Source organism: Mauremys reevesii, linkage group 5, assembly GCF_016161935.1.
Source record: "Mauremys reevesii isolate NIE-2019 linkage group 5, ASM1616193v1, whole genome shotgun sequence".
Lineage (NCBI taxonomy): Eukaryota > Metazoa > Chordata > Testudines > Geoemydidae > Mauremys > Mauremys reevesii.
The window spans coordinates 21,036,632-21,055,995 of NC_052627.1; the positions used below are offsets into that span (position 1 = coordinate 21,036,632).

At 41.4% G+C, this 19,364-nt stretch overlaps 1 protein-coding gene across 8 annotated transcripts in view; it reads left to right on the plus strand.

Moving 5' to 3' along the window:
• Nucleotides 1–19,364, plus strand: part of NUDT9 (nudix hydrolase 9) — a 41,055-nt gene that overhangs the window by 289 nt on the left and 21,402 nt on the right. For 2 of the 8 annotated variants that reach the window (XM_039540780.1, XM_039540779.1), the window contains exons 2-10: nucleotides 2,476–2,741; nucleotides 3,946–4,182; nucleotides 5,960–6,055; nucleotides 8,588–8,674; nucleotides 10,267–10,378; nucleotides 10,844–10,990; nucleotides 11,657–11,741; nucleotides 12,875–13,085; nucleotides 17,669–18,339. In XM_039540780.1, coding sequence (XP_039396714.1) covers nucleotides 2,608–2,741; nucleotides 3,946–4,182; nucleotides 5,960–6,055; nucleotides 8,588–8,674; nucleotides 10,267–10,378; nucleotides 10,844–10,990; nucleotides 11,657–11,741; nucleotides 12,875–13,050 — 1,074 coding nt within the window. In that variant the 5' untranslated portion in view covers nucleotides 2,476–2,607 and the 3' untranslated portion in view covers nucleotides 13,051–13,085; nucleotides 17,669–18,339. Of the gene's footprint in view, nucleotides 1–29; nucleotides 186–233; nucleotides 252–2,475; nucleotides 2,742–3,945; nucleotides 4,183–5,959; nucleotides 6,056–8,587; nucleotides 8,675–10,266; nucleotides 10,379–10,843; nucleotides 10,991–11,656; nucleotides 11,742–12,874; nucleotides 13,086–14,202; nucleotides 16,845–17,668; nucleotides 18,340–19,364 lie in introns of those variants that run through there. The other 6 variants (XM_039540784.1, XM_039540783.1, XM_039540778.1 and 3 more) reach the window with 5 other exon arrangements.

Sequence of the window (19,364 nt, forward strand, 5' to 3'; positions counted from 1 at the left end):
GACGCCATTCTTGTGGCCATGGCAGCTGGCGTGGCCCAATCGGCTGCCAGAATGAGGCTTGATTGACGCGGGCATTGCCCTATCGCTAGTGGAATTTCAGCGCGAGGGGATGGGCCAGGCTAGTCCCGCCTCCCACCTCTGAACCTGGGGGTGGGACGGAAGGAGGCAGCCGGCCTAGCCAGGGGGTAAGAGGCTCTCCGGGCCCGGACGGAGGCCGCTTGGGGAGGGGGGAAGGTCAGCCGGGGAGCGAGGTGATTCCCGCCTTCGCTTCCTGGCCTGCGCCCACCGGGCCCCGCGGGCGGCCCCGGGGACTAGCCCCAGCCCCAGCCCCCCACGTTCCCGGGTCCGTGTCGAGCAGGCGGGGCCCGTGGCCGCGGGAGCAATGCAGCGGGGCGGCGCTGGGCTCCCCGTCCCTGGCGGTCAGGGGCGGGCGTGGTACCGGGCGCTCCGCCCTAGGCGTTCCTGCGGGGGGCAGGCTCGAGAATGGCCCAGGCTGGGTGTGGAGCCGAGCGCGCGGCGCGCTGCTTTGGTGTCGCAGCTGGCCGAGTCCTGGCCTTGGATGGATGGCTTCTGAATTGGTGGCAGGGAGTCTAGCTCTAGGGATGGGGTCATAGAATCTCAGGGTTGGAAGGGACCTCAGGAGGTATCTAGTCCAACCCCCTGCTCAAAGCAGGACCAATCCCCAACTAAATCATCCCAGCCAGGGCTTTGTCAAGCCTGACCTTAAAAACCTCTAAGGAAGGAAGAGCAAGAGCATGCGAGTTGTGTCCCCACTGCGTCTGGATTCCAAGCGGCCACAGAAGGGTACCACATAGTGACAGCTGCCAGGTTCCTGGGTGACTGTGAAGTTGTTAAGACTTTCAAAATAAGCAATTAAAGGAAACACTTGCAGGTCATACGGGCTCTCAGATAAACATACACAATGTGATAGTTTACATGTGCCAAAAAACAACTTAAACTCTGCCTTCTTTCTTTAATAAAAAAAAAAAAGACATCCTTAACGGCAGGTTGAGGTGTTTTGAAACCTACCAAAATCTTCTAGCTTATTCCCTGAAGTAATCCTTAAAAAAACAAACAAAACCAAAAAATCCCCACCACTTTTTTCCTTTGGATACTTATAATGGGAGTTAACCTAGTGTCAGGGGCGGCTCTACAAATCACGCTGCGCTGCCCCAAGCGGCGCAGGCCAGCGCCCCGCCCCGCCCAGTCCCTCTTCCGTCCCCGGTCCTCTCGCGGCTCGCTGTTGGCTCCTGCCGGCCCTGCGGCAGGCCCCGACGGGACGAACCTGCGCCTGCGCGCGCTGCCTGGCGCGAGCCGCGCGGAACGGCGGGGGACCGCCGACGTCCGCAGTCATGCCTGCGGCAGGTCCGCCGCGCTCCCTGGTGTGGTGGCGCTGCGGCGGGGGGAGCGAGAGCGGAGCCAAATGCCCCCCCGGGCCGCGCGCCCTAGCGCCTGCTTGGTGCGCTGGGGTCTAGAGCCGCCCCTGCCTAGTGTTCAAAATGGAACCCTAGTTTTAACCTTAACTATAAAGCTTGTGCACAGTGGCCCTGTTCATGTTAATTCTTAATGATCTGCAACTCAAAAACAACAGGTTTTCTTTCTAGTATCCCATCTATTAATATTATGGTTTTGCAGGGTAGTGGAAACACCAGTCAGGAGCCACTTTACAATTAAGGCACTACTATAAAAATAATTACTAGATAATCCTAACAGAACTGCACAGCAGGGACTAGAATTGTGGTCCTTCACCTGTAAAAATATGTGCCCCTTGAGCTAAAATAAAACCTCAGTCACATTGGTGAAGTACGGACCCTTGGACCTGATTCTTCACTGTCTTGGACCTTGCATAGTCATGTATACACATACATAGTATGTGTAAAATATTACCAGATCAGAATAGTCATATTTTATGCCAACTTTGCACAGAAATAAATGATTACCCAAGGTCGAAGGCCGTTCTTTCCAAGCTTTAGCCAGCAATGACAGGACACACAGTGCTATCGCCCTGATCTTGCAAATACTTCATGCATGTACTTTTTTCATGTAAGTAATGCATGGTTAAATTTAAGCACATGTGTAAATCATTGCAGCATTAGGACATTCCAATTAGATAAAACAATAATTAAAGCTTAGTCTTTAATTAAATGTTCTGCATATGTTTTCAAGGAGATTTACCGGTGGAAAGGAGTAAAATAAGGCACTTGATCATTAAATGATGAGCAGCCACCTGATAGTTTGTTAGCACAATTCTGTTTGTTTAAATAGAAGATTTAAAATGTAGTTTTAAAATATTTGGACCATCTGTCTAAATCTAGTGTGACTTCACTGAAATCAGTAGAGTTGCACCTCTGCAAAACTGGAATATCTAAGGGTACAATCTGGTTAACTGTTTCTGCGTTTAGGATTACCCTCCTCCCCCTCCCCAAGGAATTCAATTTAAGTTACAGAATAAATTAATACGGCTATTTCTTGTAGGGAGTGAGGCAGACAAGACGACACATCCTGCAATCAAATGTTTCCTACTTCATCTGACAGTCCAGGTCACTGCATGGCTGTTGGGCACTGTGTTCTGGGGAGGCATAGTTTCCTGTGAGCATCCTGCATGTGATGGCAAGGTGGTGTCTGGCCCGGACTGTTACTGTGGTGTCTCTCACTGTAACTCTGTCTGCTGTTGCTGTCAGGTACCCTAGCTGCCGACTCCCCCACCCTCTCCTCCATCCATTCAGAGAGCTGGCCTACAGGTATTTAAATTATAACACAGCAGTGATATAACCCTGCTACTTCTCATAAACAATAAAGCAAGGTTGAGGTCTAAGGCCTTGATCCTGCAAATATGTATGTGAGTGCTTAACTTTACATATATGAGTAGTCCCGCTGAAGTTTCTCATGGGACTGTTCATGTAAAGTGATGTATGTTTTGGCATCAGGGCTTATTTACCCCTGTTATTTACTTATTTACCCCTGCTACACTGCCACTCCGTCAAAAGTGTATTTCAGATATTAAAATCAAAATTCCGCTATCAGATCTGTTGAACTCAGAGTTGCAAATATGTGAGTTGCACATGCATATCCAGTGAGTGAATTTGGCCCTTAGTATGGTACATAGTTTTGGTAAAATTCCAAAAAGCAGCAGATGATTTTAATCCTGCAAACATGTATGCAAATATGTAAGTTTGTCACAAGTAGTTACCATTGGAGACAAGTTACTCACTTGCATATGTTTACAGTTTGGGGCTTATATAATTTTACTGAAAGTCATGACAGTCTTGATGTATTAATTTTTCATTCCTGTAGAGAGGAATTAATTTTACTAAATAATGGGAAATATAGCTAGGGAAAGAGATCTCAGATGGAAAGGTTGTGAGTCTAGTTGAGGAATGAGGCAGTAGTATTGCCTATTTATTAATTTGATTCTTTTTATTTTATTTATACAAATGTAAAAATCCAATGTGACAATTCCTGATGTGTGTATTCATAATACTTATGTAATACTAGAATGAATACTGATGAGCTCAACTATGTTGTAATTTTGGAATGTCACCACTTCCTTATTCAAAAAGTATTTTTGGTCATATGATGAGTTGTTATAATCTGAAGAATTATGCTGCAATTTTGCTCATACCATCTGATTTTTTGAGGTTCTTTGGTTTTAGTAAAAGTGCCTTGCTTGGCTAGGCCTGAAAAGGTATCTAATATTCAGAGCCTGTGAGTAGATAGATCAGAGGAAGAAATTTCTCTGGTTTACTCAACTACAGATAAATCACTGGGCAGATGGGACTGGGTGTATATTTTTAGGCTTAATATGTTACTACTTATTTAAAAATTTTAACACCATGTCTTTTTTTTTTCTCTCTTTAAAATCTGGAGTTGTAAAACTTGGAATTAAATAACTTCATTAATATTTTTTCAGGAGTGTAACACTTACTCTTTTTTCCCCCTCAATAGCTCAGTTCCAGTTCATTGGTTTCATCTTTACCCTGTCAGCATGCTGAACTGTTACAATCCAAATGAAAATGTCCACAACAAAGCCCACACGTCCCCATATCCAGGGTCAAAGGTTGAGCGCAGCAAAATACCTACTGATAAAGTGGGCTGGCTAGTTGAGTGGGAGGATTACAAGCCTGTGGAATACACTGCAGCCTGTGTCTTGACTGGACCCACGTGGGCAGATCCACAGATCAGGTAAGCAGTGTCTGGCCAAAAGAAACTAGGGGTTCTTCTAGATGAATGTGCTTCTGCTACCCAATGTAGAGAAAGGAAGGAATTTGTTTTGAATACATCTGAGAGAGAGAAGTTTGATCTACTTTTACTTTAAATATCTTTCCTAAAATTACATGTGCACCTGATACTTGTGAAAGTGAAGGACTTAATAACGCTGGCTAGAGTACTGTATAATTTGGATAGGCTCCGTAAACCACACATCATCTACTGCACTGCGCCTGTGACTATGGAATAAGTAGTAATTTTCTTCTAGAATGAATGGGTATACCAGGCACAGCCGGGTATTCAAATGAAACTAGTTCTGTAACACATGCCCATTTCTGTGGCAATGAAAGAGGTTAGTAACATGATGGGAGAGCTTCCCTTCTGCATGGGATAAAGATGAGTAAAATCTCAGACTTGCTACGCTGTCCTTTCAGACAATATTGACATCAGGGCTAGAATGCTGCTGCAGCAGCTATATTGAGGTAGAGAAAGTGTTTAATAATATGTACATTTCCATTTGTTTGTATTGGTATATAAAATGCAAACACACAGTAATAATACAGTGTTAGAATTCTAGAATTGACCACTTGGATTAAGAAATGCAGAAGTTAAGGTTGAGTGCCCAGTTTTAACTCTGCTTGCTTTTACATGTGTATACCAATCTGGTCCAATGTAATCATACCATTTCTTAAAGAATGCAATCTACTTATGTGTCTAAGATACCTTCTGATCCGGTATTTAAACTGTGTATGCAAACACGTGCACAAAAGGGGCAAAATAAAGTTAGTTAGTGTTTCAATCTTAATTTTCATGTTTCCTGACTTTGCATTAATATTTGATCACATTTATTACTTATTATATTATTATTTTGCATAGCATCTAATACCAAGGGCTCTTGAAAGACTTAGGGTAGAAATGACTATATAGTGCTAGTGCGAAGTAGCCATGGAACTGGGGTATATTCATAATTCTTAAAAGTGCTGATCCAGATATTAGGTGTCAGTACAATCTTGGAAGCAAGCCAAGTTTGAAGAAAATTGGGTCAATGGTTGTAAGGTTATGAATATTTGATAAAAAAACCTTTTGAAATATGCACATTCTATATGTCTGTCTGTCTATGCCCCGCTATAGACTCCTGGGGTGATTTTCAAAGCCACTCATAGGAATTAAATGCAAACTCCTACCGAAAGTCAGTAATTTAATTGGAAAAGTGTTTAGTATGTATTTTTCATATGCTCATAACTTTGATAAATCACAGCCAATCAAAGGTCTCCTCAGGGATTGTATCTGTGTCAAGTTTCAAAGCTTGGCTATTTTGTCCTGTAGACCTGGCTCAAAAAAAAAATGGGTTAAACATTTATAAAAGGGGAAAAATAAATGCTTGCCAAATTCAAAAGTGGACAAAGGGATTTTGTTCAAACTTTAAAACAAACACGCGATTTTGGGCTGGAATCGGTAATGGAAAGTATCATCTCAAAAGGTGGATATTTTAGAAACTTAAAATGTCAAATCCATATATCAACTGTTAGAAGTATTGAGAGATTTTGCAGTTTGCAAAAACTGACATTTTAATGGGTACAAGAGAAAAGCTTAGAAAAACAAGGCTGCAATTCAGTTTTAGACATTTTGGTGAACCAAGTGCTATCCCTGAGACATTTGGTGTTGTAGATCCTTTGGATGGCATTACAGTCTTTATAGTTAACATCTGTTAGTTATTTAGTAACTTACTCTATACTACTCTTCCCTAAAACAGTGCCAAAAACTTTTCTCCAAAATTCAATGAGAAGGATGGACAGGTGGAGAGGAGGAGTCTGAGTGGCTTGTATGAAGTTGAAAATGGGAGGCCCAGGTAGGTATTTTTGCTCCTTAATCTTCTATGACAATGTTGTGACACTGCACCCCATATTTGTCATAGTAATATTATTATTACATGATTATGACATAATTATGGTGCATTTTGTACAAGATAAGTCATGTGAGATGTCATTGAAAAAGTTATGATTTGCTGAATATGATTAACCTATTTGTATGCATGTATCATTTTTGTAGCTGAAGTTATGAATATTGACTGTATCTGTATTTCAAATGTAATTACACCTGTGTAATACCCACTAGACAAGATGCTTTCAATCTAGATTGCCCTGAATAGGCCCTTCCCAACCAGCTGAGCCATTAGGGAAAACAATAGGTCTTAGGAGAAGCTTATCTCCCACCTGGTGAGCCTTCCTGAGAACACTCAAGACAGCCTGCAAGTAACAGCTGCTATGACTCTACAAGGACAGGTGACCCAAGCCACATAATTCTGGATTCCATCTTGAGATGTCGATATTTTTTCCACAAACCGATCTGGGAACCAAGTTCTAGATAAGGTAGGGAGTGACCTCATCTGGGGTTCTTCACTACCCACACAAGAAGATTCCCGGAAACACCTGAGGAATAAAGATTATACTAGGGGAAGTGCTGGACCCAGGCTAAAGGAATTTCTAGCCTGTATATGAAAGACCTGGGGATTCCAAGCTTTAAGGCAAGTGTAGCTTGTCCCTTAAGAATCTGCACCCTTCTTGTATCATCAGCCAGGGTGAGAATTTGCCAATTCATGTCCTGTCTTTCTAGTATCTTAGACTTAGTTTGTGTTTGTTTATTTACTAGGTAATTTGCTTTGATCTGTTTGCTATGACTTATAATCACTTAAAATCTGTCTTCAGTTAATAAACTTGTTTTTGCTTTATCTAGACCAGTGAGGTGGAGTGAAGTGCGTGGGAAATTGTAGCTCAAGGGGAAAAGGCTGTTGCATATTCCTCTCCGCAGTGAGGGGAGGTGGGGCGAACTCTGTGATCTTACTCTGCACCATTCCCTGCGCAGTGCAAGACGATATAATTCTGGGTTTATACTCCAGAGAGGGTGCGTGCCTGGGGAGCGGAGAGTTACCTTAGCTGTAGCCTTTCAATTGTTGTTTCATGCAGTGGCTAGGCAGAGAGCCTGCATGTAACCAGCTGGGTGTGTCTCTAGGGTGGATGTTGGTGGAAGTGTAGGACCCGGAGCATGTCTGCAGCTTGTCACAACAGCACAGTGTGATAGGAAGCCCAGGCTGGTGGGTCACAGGGCTCAGTAGTACCCCAGTTCCAGGTGGCTCCCTGGGGGGAACTTCTCACAAATGTTATTTGAAAAGGTGTGTTTTTAATGTTTTTTTGGTATCTGATTTAGCACGTGTTACATACTAGACCAGAATAGCACATTGTCTGTGCTGACTTCACTGGTGTAAAGTCCCACACCAGAAAGTTTGCTTAGAAGAGGACTGTAAAGGAATAATGTAGTGGTGGGCCTGTAAGCTAACACAGCTTCCAAGATGGGAGAATGTGTTGGGTGTGGGAGAATGTGCTGTAGGATGTGTTGCATCTGCTTTACCTTCTGCTGGCACAACTTCTAAGGAAACACCACTTCCCTCCCTGAGGTGTAAGTCTCTCAGTCTGGATGCAGCAGTTCTCATTGACACAGGAAGGTACAGTTTTTACTGCTCTGCAGCAGGGGTGAATCTAGCACACTATATTTCAACTGTTTATTCTCTAGTGTTTCTAACAGATCTCCATTCTTGTTTTTCGCACATCAGAGATGAGATTGGAAAGCTGACTAGCAAGCTGAGGGCAAGATTGTGACCTTCCCCTACCTGCTAGTATACAGTGTCTCCTTACTCTTCTATATGGACTACCCACATAGCCAAGCCCATGTGTGAGGCTAAGGAAGACTATGAAGGGCTGCTATTCTCTCCCTTCCCTCCAGCAAAATGGGGTTGGGACATTGACCCCCATACCCTGGCATGTAGAACTGCTCTTGCAAACCAGTCAGAATTCCTTCCCTAGACTGCTCCTGGGATGGTGCAGCTATGTGCTCTGACCTCCTCACCTTTTATCTTGGAGTAGGAACAATTTAGAACCCTCAGGAGAGTTGTAGTCATGATCTGGAGGTGAGACTACTTTAATTCTTTGATACCATTTCATTTTTTCCTGTGTTTGGTTATTTAGATCCCAAGGTAAAAGAACAAACCAAAGAATGTCCCTCCCAAGTTCCAGGATCTCTTGCCATATTTTAAAATACAGTATTATGGGAGTTTACAAAACAAAGTTTTGTGGTTTTACTTTTGTATCATATTGTCAAATTTAGGAAATGTGATGGAGCTTGATCTCATTAAAATGTTTAATCATATTTTCTGTCCATACCTTGAGAGAGAGGGGATGAGGTACATATCAACCCTAAGAACTTGACCAAATATACATTGTTACCTTCTTCTTTCCGTCTTCTGTAGTACCTTGTTATTTGACTGAAGTTGGCTTCCTAGAATATTTGTACCTATGGGGGATTTCATATGTACCACCTTCTCTTTCAGAAATCCGTCTGGCAGGACGGGATTGGTGGGTCGAGGATTATTAGGGCGCTGGGGACCAAACCATGCTGCAGATCCGATAATAACTAGGTAAGGGAGACAGGATCAGAGGATGATATGCCAGCAGAATGGAAAATGTAGAACTTGCATTCATGTGTACATGTCAGGTACCTGTATATGAAAAATTTTGGTTATATTTTGATACATTTATCTATTACATGGATGTTACCTATGGGCAATTAGTTTAATGAAATATTAGGCAAATGCTTTATTTTCGTCTTTGGAGCGGTGAATGGGAAGTCATCAGTCCGGACAGACCATCACTTAAACTGGGGTAGCTGGTTTAAAAAAAAAGAAAAAAAAGGAATAATGCAGCTGGTAAACCACTGTAGGAAAGTATTAACAAGATGACATGGTTAAAAACATCGGAAAGCACAATGGTGTTGCAGAATACCTTGCATAATTCTCATCATCATCATAATATGCTAACGGGCCTTTCCAGTGCCCTGTGTAAAATTACTAGTTATTCTTTTTAAAAGATTGTAGGTTTGAAATTCACAACCGCTAATAACTGAAATTCAGCATGGCACATCATGAGATGTGTATCTCCACTGTACTGCTTGAGATGCGGTCTGATTTTAATGCCTTATCGGAGGAGGTCCTCTCTCCTGTTCAGGTCAAAATACATAGCAATTTTATGATACTGTTGCATTCAAATTCAAAATATATAACATTGCATACAAAAACACATTAAAGATTGTTAGGTGGCAAGTCAAGCACTCAAAAGTTAGATGTCAGAATTAGGGTTGTCTGTGCAACCTTAATGTGTCCTCCTTTGCCATATACATTGTGATAGTCTTTAAGAACATGATCATATACCATTTTTTTTCCATCGCACCATTGCCTCATCCAATTTACAGGATGGGTAGTGCTCAGGAAATGAGGCAACAGATCAATATTTCTTTTTATGGTCATGATTCAGTGTGTGGCCCTGTAGCTTATTTATTGCATACCATGCAAACCCGGCTCTAAGTACAAAATTATTACTTTCTTCATGGGCTTTTTTATGCTGCTCATCACCATAGTATAACCCTAATATCTGAATACTTCAGAAACATTGACCTGCACATGGAGATAAGAGAACATTTTTATCCCCATTTCACAGATGAAGAAACTAAAATAAGGACATGGAAACTTATCAGGAAACACAGTGAATCAGTGGAAGAGCCAGGATTAGAACTCCCTGATAAGCAGTAGCTAGCTCCCAAGCCTTTACTCATTGCTGCAGACCATGCTTTCTAATTCCAGAGTGTCTGAGCAACCACAATTCCTGTTGATTTCAGCTGCAGTTGTGAGCACTAAGCACTCTTGCCTCAGGTAACTAAAAGTGGGCACCTAGAAAATAAGGAACGCACAATTTGTGTGAAAAGTTTTAAGTGACTTGCCCAGCATCACCTAGGAACTCTGGAAAAGGCAGGGATTTAATCCAATTCTCTAGGGCAGCTTTCAGCTGCCTTATTACAAGACGATCTGTTCTGTTTTACAGTCCTCGGCCTCATTCACCACACCACACCTTCCAACCTCAAGAGCAAATAATGCAGGGGCAGAAACAGTCTCATTCACTTGATGACCTTGATTCCAAAGAAAGGAAAATAATTTCCCTTGTTTGTCATTCCCTGCAGGTGGAAGAGAGATAGCAGTGGCAATAAAATAGCTCACCCAATCTCTGGCAAGAACATTTTACAGTTTGTGGCAATCAAGAGGAAAGACTGTGGGGAATGGGCCATCCCAGGGGTAAGCACCAAAGCATGAAGCAGACATTACAATTACTCTCTAGTAAGACTATGAAAATGTAATTGATATTGATTTGACAGCTATTGTGCATATCCTCTGAATGACTTCCTCTTGTGAGGCACGTGAGGACACTTTGGAAAGCATCAAGGACAACTAAAATATTGTTTTACCAAAAAGCCATTAAACTTATGTTTTCTTTTTATTGCCATGGTACAAGACAGTATTTGCATCTAACTAGGACTATTCTTTCTGGCTTCAGTTATTTACAGATGTCACACTTCTTTTATTATTGTTGATTACTGTTGGTGTCCATAACTCTTTATACATGCATTATAGCTCCTTGAATGATTTACATTCTAACAGACTAGTAGAACATATGGAATAAAGAGCAGATGGAATAATGAGAGCAGATAGGGTCTAAGAGGGATATCAGTATTGGGTGTTTGTGTTTTTGTTTTTGTTTAGGGTATGGTAGATCCAGGAGAGAAGATTAGTGCCACACTGAAACGAGAATTTAGTGAAGAGGCCTTAAACTCCTTACAGAAATCCAGAGCAGAGAAGGAAGAGATGGAGACGCAAATGAACAGACTCTTCAACCAGGAACATTTTGTGGTAAATCTTTTTCCTTCTATGATGATCTTGTATGCTATTAAAAAACCTACTCAAACATCAATAGAATTTATAGGGGACTGAAGAAAAACAGTAGCAGAATGGTTTTGTCCATGGTGTCACTGTGCTCTACTGTGGGAGTGAATTCTACTTGTGTCCTTCCTGTCTTGGAAATATCCTTACAACTGAGGATTTCTGAACTTTAATATGTGGTTTCCTAGCAGGGAACTTTGCTTTGGTAACAGTCAAGTGCACGTTTGGGTGTAGAATCGCAGCATGAGAGAGAACTGGATAGAGCCCTGCTTATCTGGTTTCAGCAGACCAGCTGTGTAACTGTCAAGATTTTTTTGTCAGCATTATGGGGAGAGGAGTGTTTTAAGGAGGGATTTGAAGTAAAACAATGAAGTGGCTTTGAATGTTATAAGGAGCTCCTCCCATGTCTGAGGGGCAGCATGGGAAAAACCACAAAGATGGTTGCTTGCAAATTTAACAGGAAAAGCTTTTGAATGTGCTGACTCATTTGGGGGAGCAGATCATGTACTCCTCCAGAGCATTGCAAACTAGTACAATTTACAGTCATTCCTTAACCAACAGTGAGGCCTTTTAAGATGCTGCCTCATCTCATATAATGTTGTGGCCCTCAGCTTAGGCTGTCTGTCTTCTGCTTAGGTGTATAAGGGATATGTGGATGATCCTCGTAATACAGACAATGCCTGGATAGAGACAGAAGCTGTGAACTACCATGACGAACCTGGTGGGTATCCACATTTTTACCTTTTAGCAGTTGCTCCCCTGAATATGCTGTTACAAACTAGGGGGAAGATGACAGAAAGGTGCTACAGGTTACTCAACTATCGTCATGTGTGAATCTATGGAACAAAAGTCAGTGGGTGAGGTGTGTTTTTGTTTTGTTCCCCCCCCCCCCCGAGGGGTTCAACCATGGCACACAGTAATCTTTCTTCTCCAGCTCAGCCTCTTCCAATAAATATTCACAAAGGTTAGTTGGCTAAATTATGTTAAGAGAAATAGGTGCTTTGGGAGGATATCTGTTTCAATCGAAACATATTGGAAGAGTCATGAAAATTTAACTTAATTTTTAAAATATATATATTTAGTATAACTTATTGGCTAGAGACCAGACATTTAACTAAGCCTTGTTCTTGCTACAGTATCTCTTTAAATTTGGTTTAATCTTCTGTCCCATCATGAAACTTGGGAAGAGGGATTTAAATTTTTCAGAACTGTTCCAGTAACTAACCAATGCAAAGGACTTGTTGCTTGTTTAGAGGCATTGTTTTTTGGTGAAGCCCTATAAAGACACCCAATTATTGTTGTCTTCACTCTTCATTATAGCGTGGGACTAGGCCATTGGTATTTTCAGGTACCCTACTGAAATAGTAGTATCAGAATCTGGTTTACCTCCTGGTGAATGGCACGTGTGATGGAAAGTTTCCAACCATCAGCTATATAAAGGGTGTAAAAAAATTGGAGCAATAGGGGCAGAGGAGACCAGAGATCGATTGAACCTAAAACTTATTTTAGCAGGAAGACAGTGCATGTAATTGCATTAATTTTACTAGCTAGGCATGGCACTTGTGAAACTACAGTAATGGTGCCACAAGGGTTTAGGCTATCTATTCTGTTTCCAGCTAGACAGTATAATGTCAGTTATGCATGTAAGTATGAGAGGTAATTGTAACACAGAGGAAGAATGTGTTTAATGTCCTAGCTGCTGTTTAAAAACCTGACTGGTATTCTTATGGCAGTAGTTGGAGTGAAACTGGCATGAACAGGCCTCCTGCAGCAGGGCGCAATGGAGCACGTAGGATAGTGAGAAGGCAGAAAAGAAGATAAAATACTGTCTTAAATCTTTTGTTTGGCAATCAGGTGAGACAATGGATAACTTGCTTCTGGAAGCAGGAGATGATGCTGGGAAAGTGAAATGGGTTGACATCAGTGAGAAACTCAAGCTATATGCGAATCATGGTGACTTCATCAAACTTGTAGCTGAGAAATGGGGAGCACACTGGAATGAAGACCCTGTTCCTGACTGCCATAAATGATGCTTCTGCAATCCAAATATAAACTGAAAACTGATGTAAGTATAAAAAGCAAAAGAACATGTTACTTTATTTAGAGAGAGGCCATCTTTTGTATCTTCAGTTTTGTTAGTCTTTAGTACTAAGAATAAATTGGTACACTAATTGCCTTTTGGTAAGAAATCCATGCTATATGTGGAATATAATGGTAAATACATCAGACATAAGGAGCAGAAAACATATAGAAGTGCTCCAGTTAAATAGCTAGAATATTTGATGGCTGCAGTTAGGCATCGCCTAAACCAAAGCATCTATAAGACTTTCTCTTCACATAACTCTAGTATCCAAACTGTGATGAACTCAGACTAAAAACAAACGTTGCTATCATGTTCTCCATTGCCTTCTCCTTAGTGATTTCCATTCAGATTCTATGGAAATCTAATTCTATGCAAATCTAAATAGTCTTGATTTATTTATACTAATTTGTAGGCTTGGAATTTAGCTTTGTGTGCATTTGCTGATACCTGTCAGGAAGAGAAACCTTTCAGGTAGGCATGAGGTTTAGTGTGATGAGCGAAGTGATGATTTATTAATTGTGATTTGAAAGTTATATAATAAATCAGAAACTAAATGAATTCACTTTCACTTTAGGAAACCACTGGCCAAAAAAAAAAAAGTCTTGTCTGAGAAATGAGTACTCCTGATGTTGAGTATCATGAGTATTTTGCTAGACTGAATTGTTGTGTTGTTCACTCGTGAACAAATCCAAGAATGAATTTGAGTTGGGAGGAACCTCTAATACAACGTTTCCCAAATATTATGACACAAAGGGTCAAACTGTTAATTTGCCAGGAAGCCAAGGGTAGGATCCAGTATGCATATATTTTATTCTAAGAGACATTTATAAGTGCACATAACCAGAATATTTGCTTATACTTGTACCTTTCTTGATAAGAGAGAGAAATGTTTGGTTGAATTTGCCAGCAACTTAAGAACCTGCAGCTGATCTGCTTGTATCTTCCTGCTGTTACTGTACGAAAAGGGCTTTCTGGGCTATATTTTAGGACTTGGTGGGCTGAATTTTACTCTTGGGTTACTCTTCAGGCAACTTTTTCTATGAGTCATCTCATCTTTCGCCTTGCACTGTGGTAGAGCTGATCTTTGTTTTCTTTTTAGATCCTCCATAGACCATCCCTGATTGACTGATGAGTATCGTGTCTGGCTAATTGAATATCTCTAATAATGCTAACCCTGATAATGCTGCATTTGGTTTCTGACACTCTCTCAATGTTGAGTTGCAGTATTCTCAGGAACAGCCTGATGGCCCCAACATTGGGGAGCGAAATTGTATCAAGAATGTCTGCTTGCAAATGACTGAGATTCAGCTCTAGAAAGGACTTTGAATGTGGTCTGCTGATAGGACACACGGCTACATTCAACCATGAACATCATAACTGAGACATTTTGACCAGCCCAGTACCATGGTTCCCCATGTTACGCAACATCACTCCTCCACACATCCATTGTGAGGATGCTATAGTCAGAATGCCCTGATCTTCTCAGCCAAACCTGAGCCTACCAATATACACAGACCTCTTTGACCACCCAACAGTATGTTTGTTGTCAAGGCATCTGTTGTGGGCCCACTTGTTCTGTCCAGATTTCTCTGTGGTGTCGATGTGGTGCAGAATGGTCTGCAGCTGATGTCAGTAATCATTCTCTTATAACTGGCCCAACCATGTGTGTACCCAGCCTAGATTTGCCACACTTGCTCATGTGTCCTTCTGAACCAATTTCAAATGGGCCAGGGTAAATATGCAGCCTGCCTTCACGTCAGGGGCCAACCAAAGGATCCCATGTGCAGCTGTGGCCAAAGACAGACAACGTCACATGTCACTGACGGCTGCCCTCTGACTAGACCTGATGGTAGTTTGAGAGGACTGAACTTTGCTGCCGCTGCCATAAATTCACTTGGCAAACTCCACTTTTGATAAGAATACTTGCATCCCTCTCCCCCACTTTAGTAGTGTGTTCCGATGTTTAGCTGTTCTTATGTATGATGTTCTTCCAGTGTTTAGCTTGAGTTGTCCTTGCTTTAGCTTAAGTCTACCTTATTTCTCTCCACTTACTCTAGTAATAGTCTGCAACACATGAAGGGTTGGTAGGTCTCCTGCCACCCTCCCTCTTTATATTTGATAAGTCGAGCTCTTTACCTTTCCTTACAGACCTTGCTTTACACTGTCTTCAAATTCTAAAATGTGACACCCAAAAGTGAATTCAGCATTTTATGGCTGTTGTGTTGAATAGTTAGAATAACTCTGTTTTACAGGAGGTGCACCCCTTTAATATAGCTCTTGTCTTTTCTGTGACTGTCTGCTACATAACTGCAAATAAGCTCTTCAAAATCAAACAATGCTGAAACTTCAAACTGTATCAAAGTGTAGCTGCTGCGCATGCCAGCACAATGTGTATTATCAGAGTTGTTGACTGTGTTTGGTGGCTGAGGCTTTTGTGTGGATTTCTTGCCCCTCCCTTCTGCCCCCCCCCAACAAATTGTATGGGCAGGAGGATATTGTCAATATGAATAGAAAATTCCATTGCCTACTATATTCTCGTGCAGTTCATTACTATCTCAACTTCACTGATAATATCTGAGAGTGATACGGCAAACATGTTCACCTCAAGAGGTCAGTTGAGGGAAGTCAGATAATGTAAGGCTTATTTTTCAGTGCTCTCCTCTCAGGAATCAGGGCCTGGAACAGAGCCAGTGTCTGGACAACCTAATGATCACAGCCTGTCGTAGGCTGACTGATTGGCTACACTGCCTCATTAGTGGGAAGAGTCTGGCCAAAGCGTTTGCCCTTGGCTGCAATAGCTCCTGTGCCTGCTTGTTCCTAGCCTTGCTCCTACCTTGTTGCCCTGGACCCAGCCTTGCTATGATATTGTTGGCTCCTTCACAGGAAAATGGGTACGTGCTATTAAAGGCAATTGAGTTTCTCCAAATCCACAGTTGACTGGAACACCTACAAGCTTTTACCATCGCCTACCATGTGTGTGTCTCCCAAAGACTCTTCACCTTTAACTTCATACAAACAGTTTAAGCTGCTATTTCTTAAGTTTCCCAATGTCTCCTAATATGACCGGTCTTTTGAAAGTCATTTACTTAATGCTCACTCTTTCTTAAAACACTAGGGCAAAATCCTGCCAATTGCAAGCGTGGTTATCCAGTCCTCACTGTGCTACAAAAACATATGGAAGGGATGGGTAGTTATATGCTGTAAAAAGCTTAAGGAGCGGATAGTATAATTCAGTGTTCATTAGGAGTTACTCTCATCCCTCAATTGTCATTGGTTGTAAGGGACTGGGAGCCACAGGAAAGCACGTGAGGAGTATTTAGGAATGCAGTTAATTTGTGACACTGGTGGAGGTTTGTGAAGTTTGCCCACCTGTTCACTCCAGTCTGCAAAATGACTAATTGAATAGTTGCAGTCTAAAATATGAGGAGAAATAATGTATATTCCTTACAAACTCTATTGTTTACAGATTTTTAAGCACGGCTCTGGTTTTTTATTTTTGTTTTTTTTACTTGAGTTGCTTCTGCCATTACACAGGATTAATATTTTGGAATAGGGTCCCATTAACTTTGATACCGTCACAACTAAGAATGGACCTTCATGTTGATCAACTGATTTGAAAGATATACAGTACTTTACACTGTATCTTTTTACCAGTCCCAAGATAGGGAATGTGGACTCTCCCTCTTTTTTTAAATTATTATTATTGGTGATGAAGAGGAAATAGTGGTACATTTGTTGCAAGAGCAGGAAATGAGAAAAAGGCTCTTATGGAAAGTAGCTTATGGGAAAGTGTAAAACTAATTTAGCCAAATTGTGTCGTCTTGTGGCTATATTATAAAAGGAAGGACTTAAAACTAAAAACCCAACTTACATGCCATCTATATGCTTGTTGGATAAACTGCAATCAGAAATTGTTATGCAACTGTGCATATGTCTCTGACTGTTAAGACTCAAAAGAAATATTTGTTACTGAATATTGTAAAAGTTTAGATCTGTATATTGATGAAATATTAATTCTTGTTCTGGTCCATGAATGCTGTTTTTATTAAAATTTCATAGTCACATTGTCATTGAATTTATGTTTAATCAAGCTCACTGAGTTAAAATCAGATTAAATATAAGAACATTTTATGCGGCTTTTTCATTCTGTGTTGTGTATGAAAGATTTAAATTTCCAGGAAGGGGAGGGGACAGAGGAAAGACTAATACTAGGGGTTTTGTGTACAAACAATTTTCTGGTTTGTTCTTATGGATAGTCTCTCTTCATATATCATTTAAATGTCATTACAAAAACAGAACTACTAATTTGTTTCAATATATAGGTAAAAAGCTAGTAGTCTTTCATTTTTCTGTATTTGAGAGTAGTTGCCTGTAATTAGAGATTTATTTTAAAGTGTCTCCTCCCACTTGCTCTCCCACCCTCCAATTCACTTGCATAAAGTTGTTCTAACTGTAGAAGTTGTGCCCCTATAGTTAAGTAAGCCTGCAATTTCATTAGAAACCTCTGTTTTCAGGATGTCGCAAATCCTGTACCATAACATTCAAATACTTTTTTTTGTGTTCAGGTTAAAATCTGATTGGGCCACTTGCATACAGGGAGGAGATCTGGGGAATAAGAAGGAAATACTCTTTCTACTGAAGTTTCTCTATGGTTACCACATGGTTTTTGGACTCTACGGGTCAGGAGGAGCCAGCATATGTGACTGAGAGAGTGGCTACTATCCAGTGCTTTATCCCACTAGAATTATCTGAGACTGACAGCATTATTTAAGCATGTGGTTCATCTTACGATGTTATTTCCTTGTACAATCTTCTCCCTCCTTGGTATGTACATCCTTCAAAGATTGGTATCCTGTGTCACTTCACATTCTTTGTTCCCTTGTTTATCTCCACACTCCCTATAATTAGCTCTTTGAGTATTTCATCATAATCTAGCTCTTTATTTTCATCTGAACTTTACTACAAGTACAGTAGGGAACAATTCTGTATGGGTAGGGAGATGTTTTGGATGTCGTAAAAGGTCTTTTCCATCTCCAACTTCTGTGGATTGTGTCCTATTGCCACCTTTCTGATTGTTTGGTGCCCAGTACTGAATACAGTGTCCTTATTTAATTTCATTTCCTCTGGAAAGTAGTCATGCCACATTTATGTTAATAGAAAATCAAGGACAATAAGGAAGTGAAAATGTTTTGATTTTAAAAAACAAAAATGAGGAAGGCACAAATTGTGGCTGTCATTTAAGCTTTCAAATAAAAATTGCTTATAAATAAACCTAGGTGTACATTTCTTATTGAGTAGGCGTAAGTTTGGCTCATCTTTAAGAGCAGGTCCTTTTAAGCAAACTTGAAGTCAGAAAAGAAAATTGAGCATTGACTGAACGTCTTTATTAAATCATAAAATGACATGGAACATACAGTTTGGATGAGTAGAACCATCTACCATTAAAGGGTTAGACAATGAACACAGATGAATGTTAGAGGCATGTATAGGTGTACTGTTGTTTATCTCCAAAATTTTCAGTGCACCAGTAACAAAGATCTGTGAGAGAATAATATAAATTCAAACAAACAAAAATAACCGTGCTGACTGATTAGAAGTAGATAAGTTGCGTGGAGGACATAATTAATTTCCCAGTCATCTGCAGAATGAGAAAACTGAATTAGAATCTCAGATGAGAATTAACAGCTGCTTCTACTGTTCTTTATAATTAAATACATTAAATAGCGCGTATTTTTAGAAGTGAGGGGGCCAAAGGCCAAGTGGATTCCTATGTTCCTCCTCCCCTAACCCTGCATTCCCTTGTGGCCCTAGTCACCTGTGCCCCCTCCCCACACGGCACCTCGCACCCTCTAGTCATCTGGTCCAGCCAGTCTCCTACCTCCAGCAGCTGCCTGTAGCTCGCCGGGAACTAGCCGCACAGCCTGTCTTCCTTCTACTCTTCCCACCAGCCACCGTCTGGCACCTGCAGCACCGTGATCAGCTCCTCCATTGCAAAGCACAGCCCCTTCCAGCATTGCTCTGTACCTGCCTGAGGCTTGCAGTTTGGGGGGGTGTGATGGGGCAGCTGCCACACACTGGCCCATAATGGGTTAATAGAGCCCTAGGGAGGCTGTGCAGAAGGCAGCCAATTAGAGCTGGGCTTGCCCATATAAAAAGGGCTGGGGAGCAGAGCAGCTTCAGTCTCTCTGTGGAGCTTGAGGAGGACTGGCTCCCTTGCAGGCTGAAGGCTGCAAGCACCTGGGACAGAGCAGTGCTGCAGGC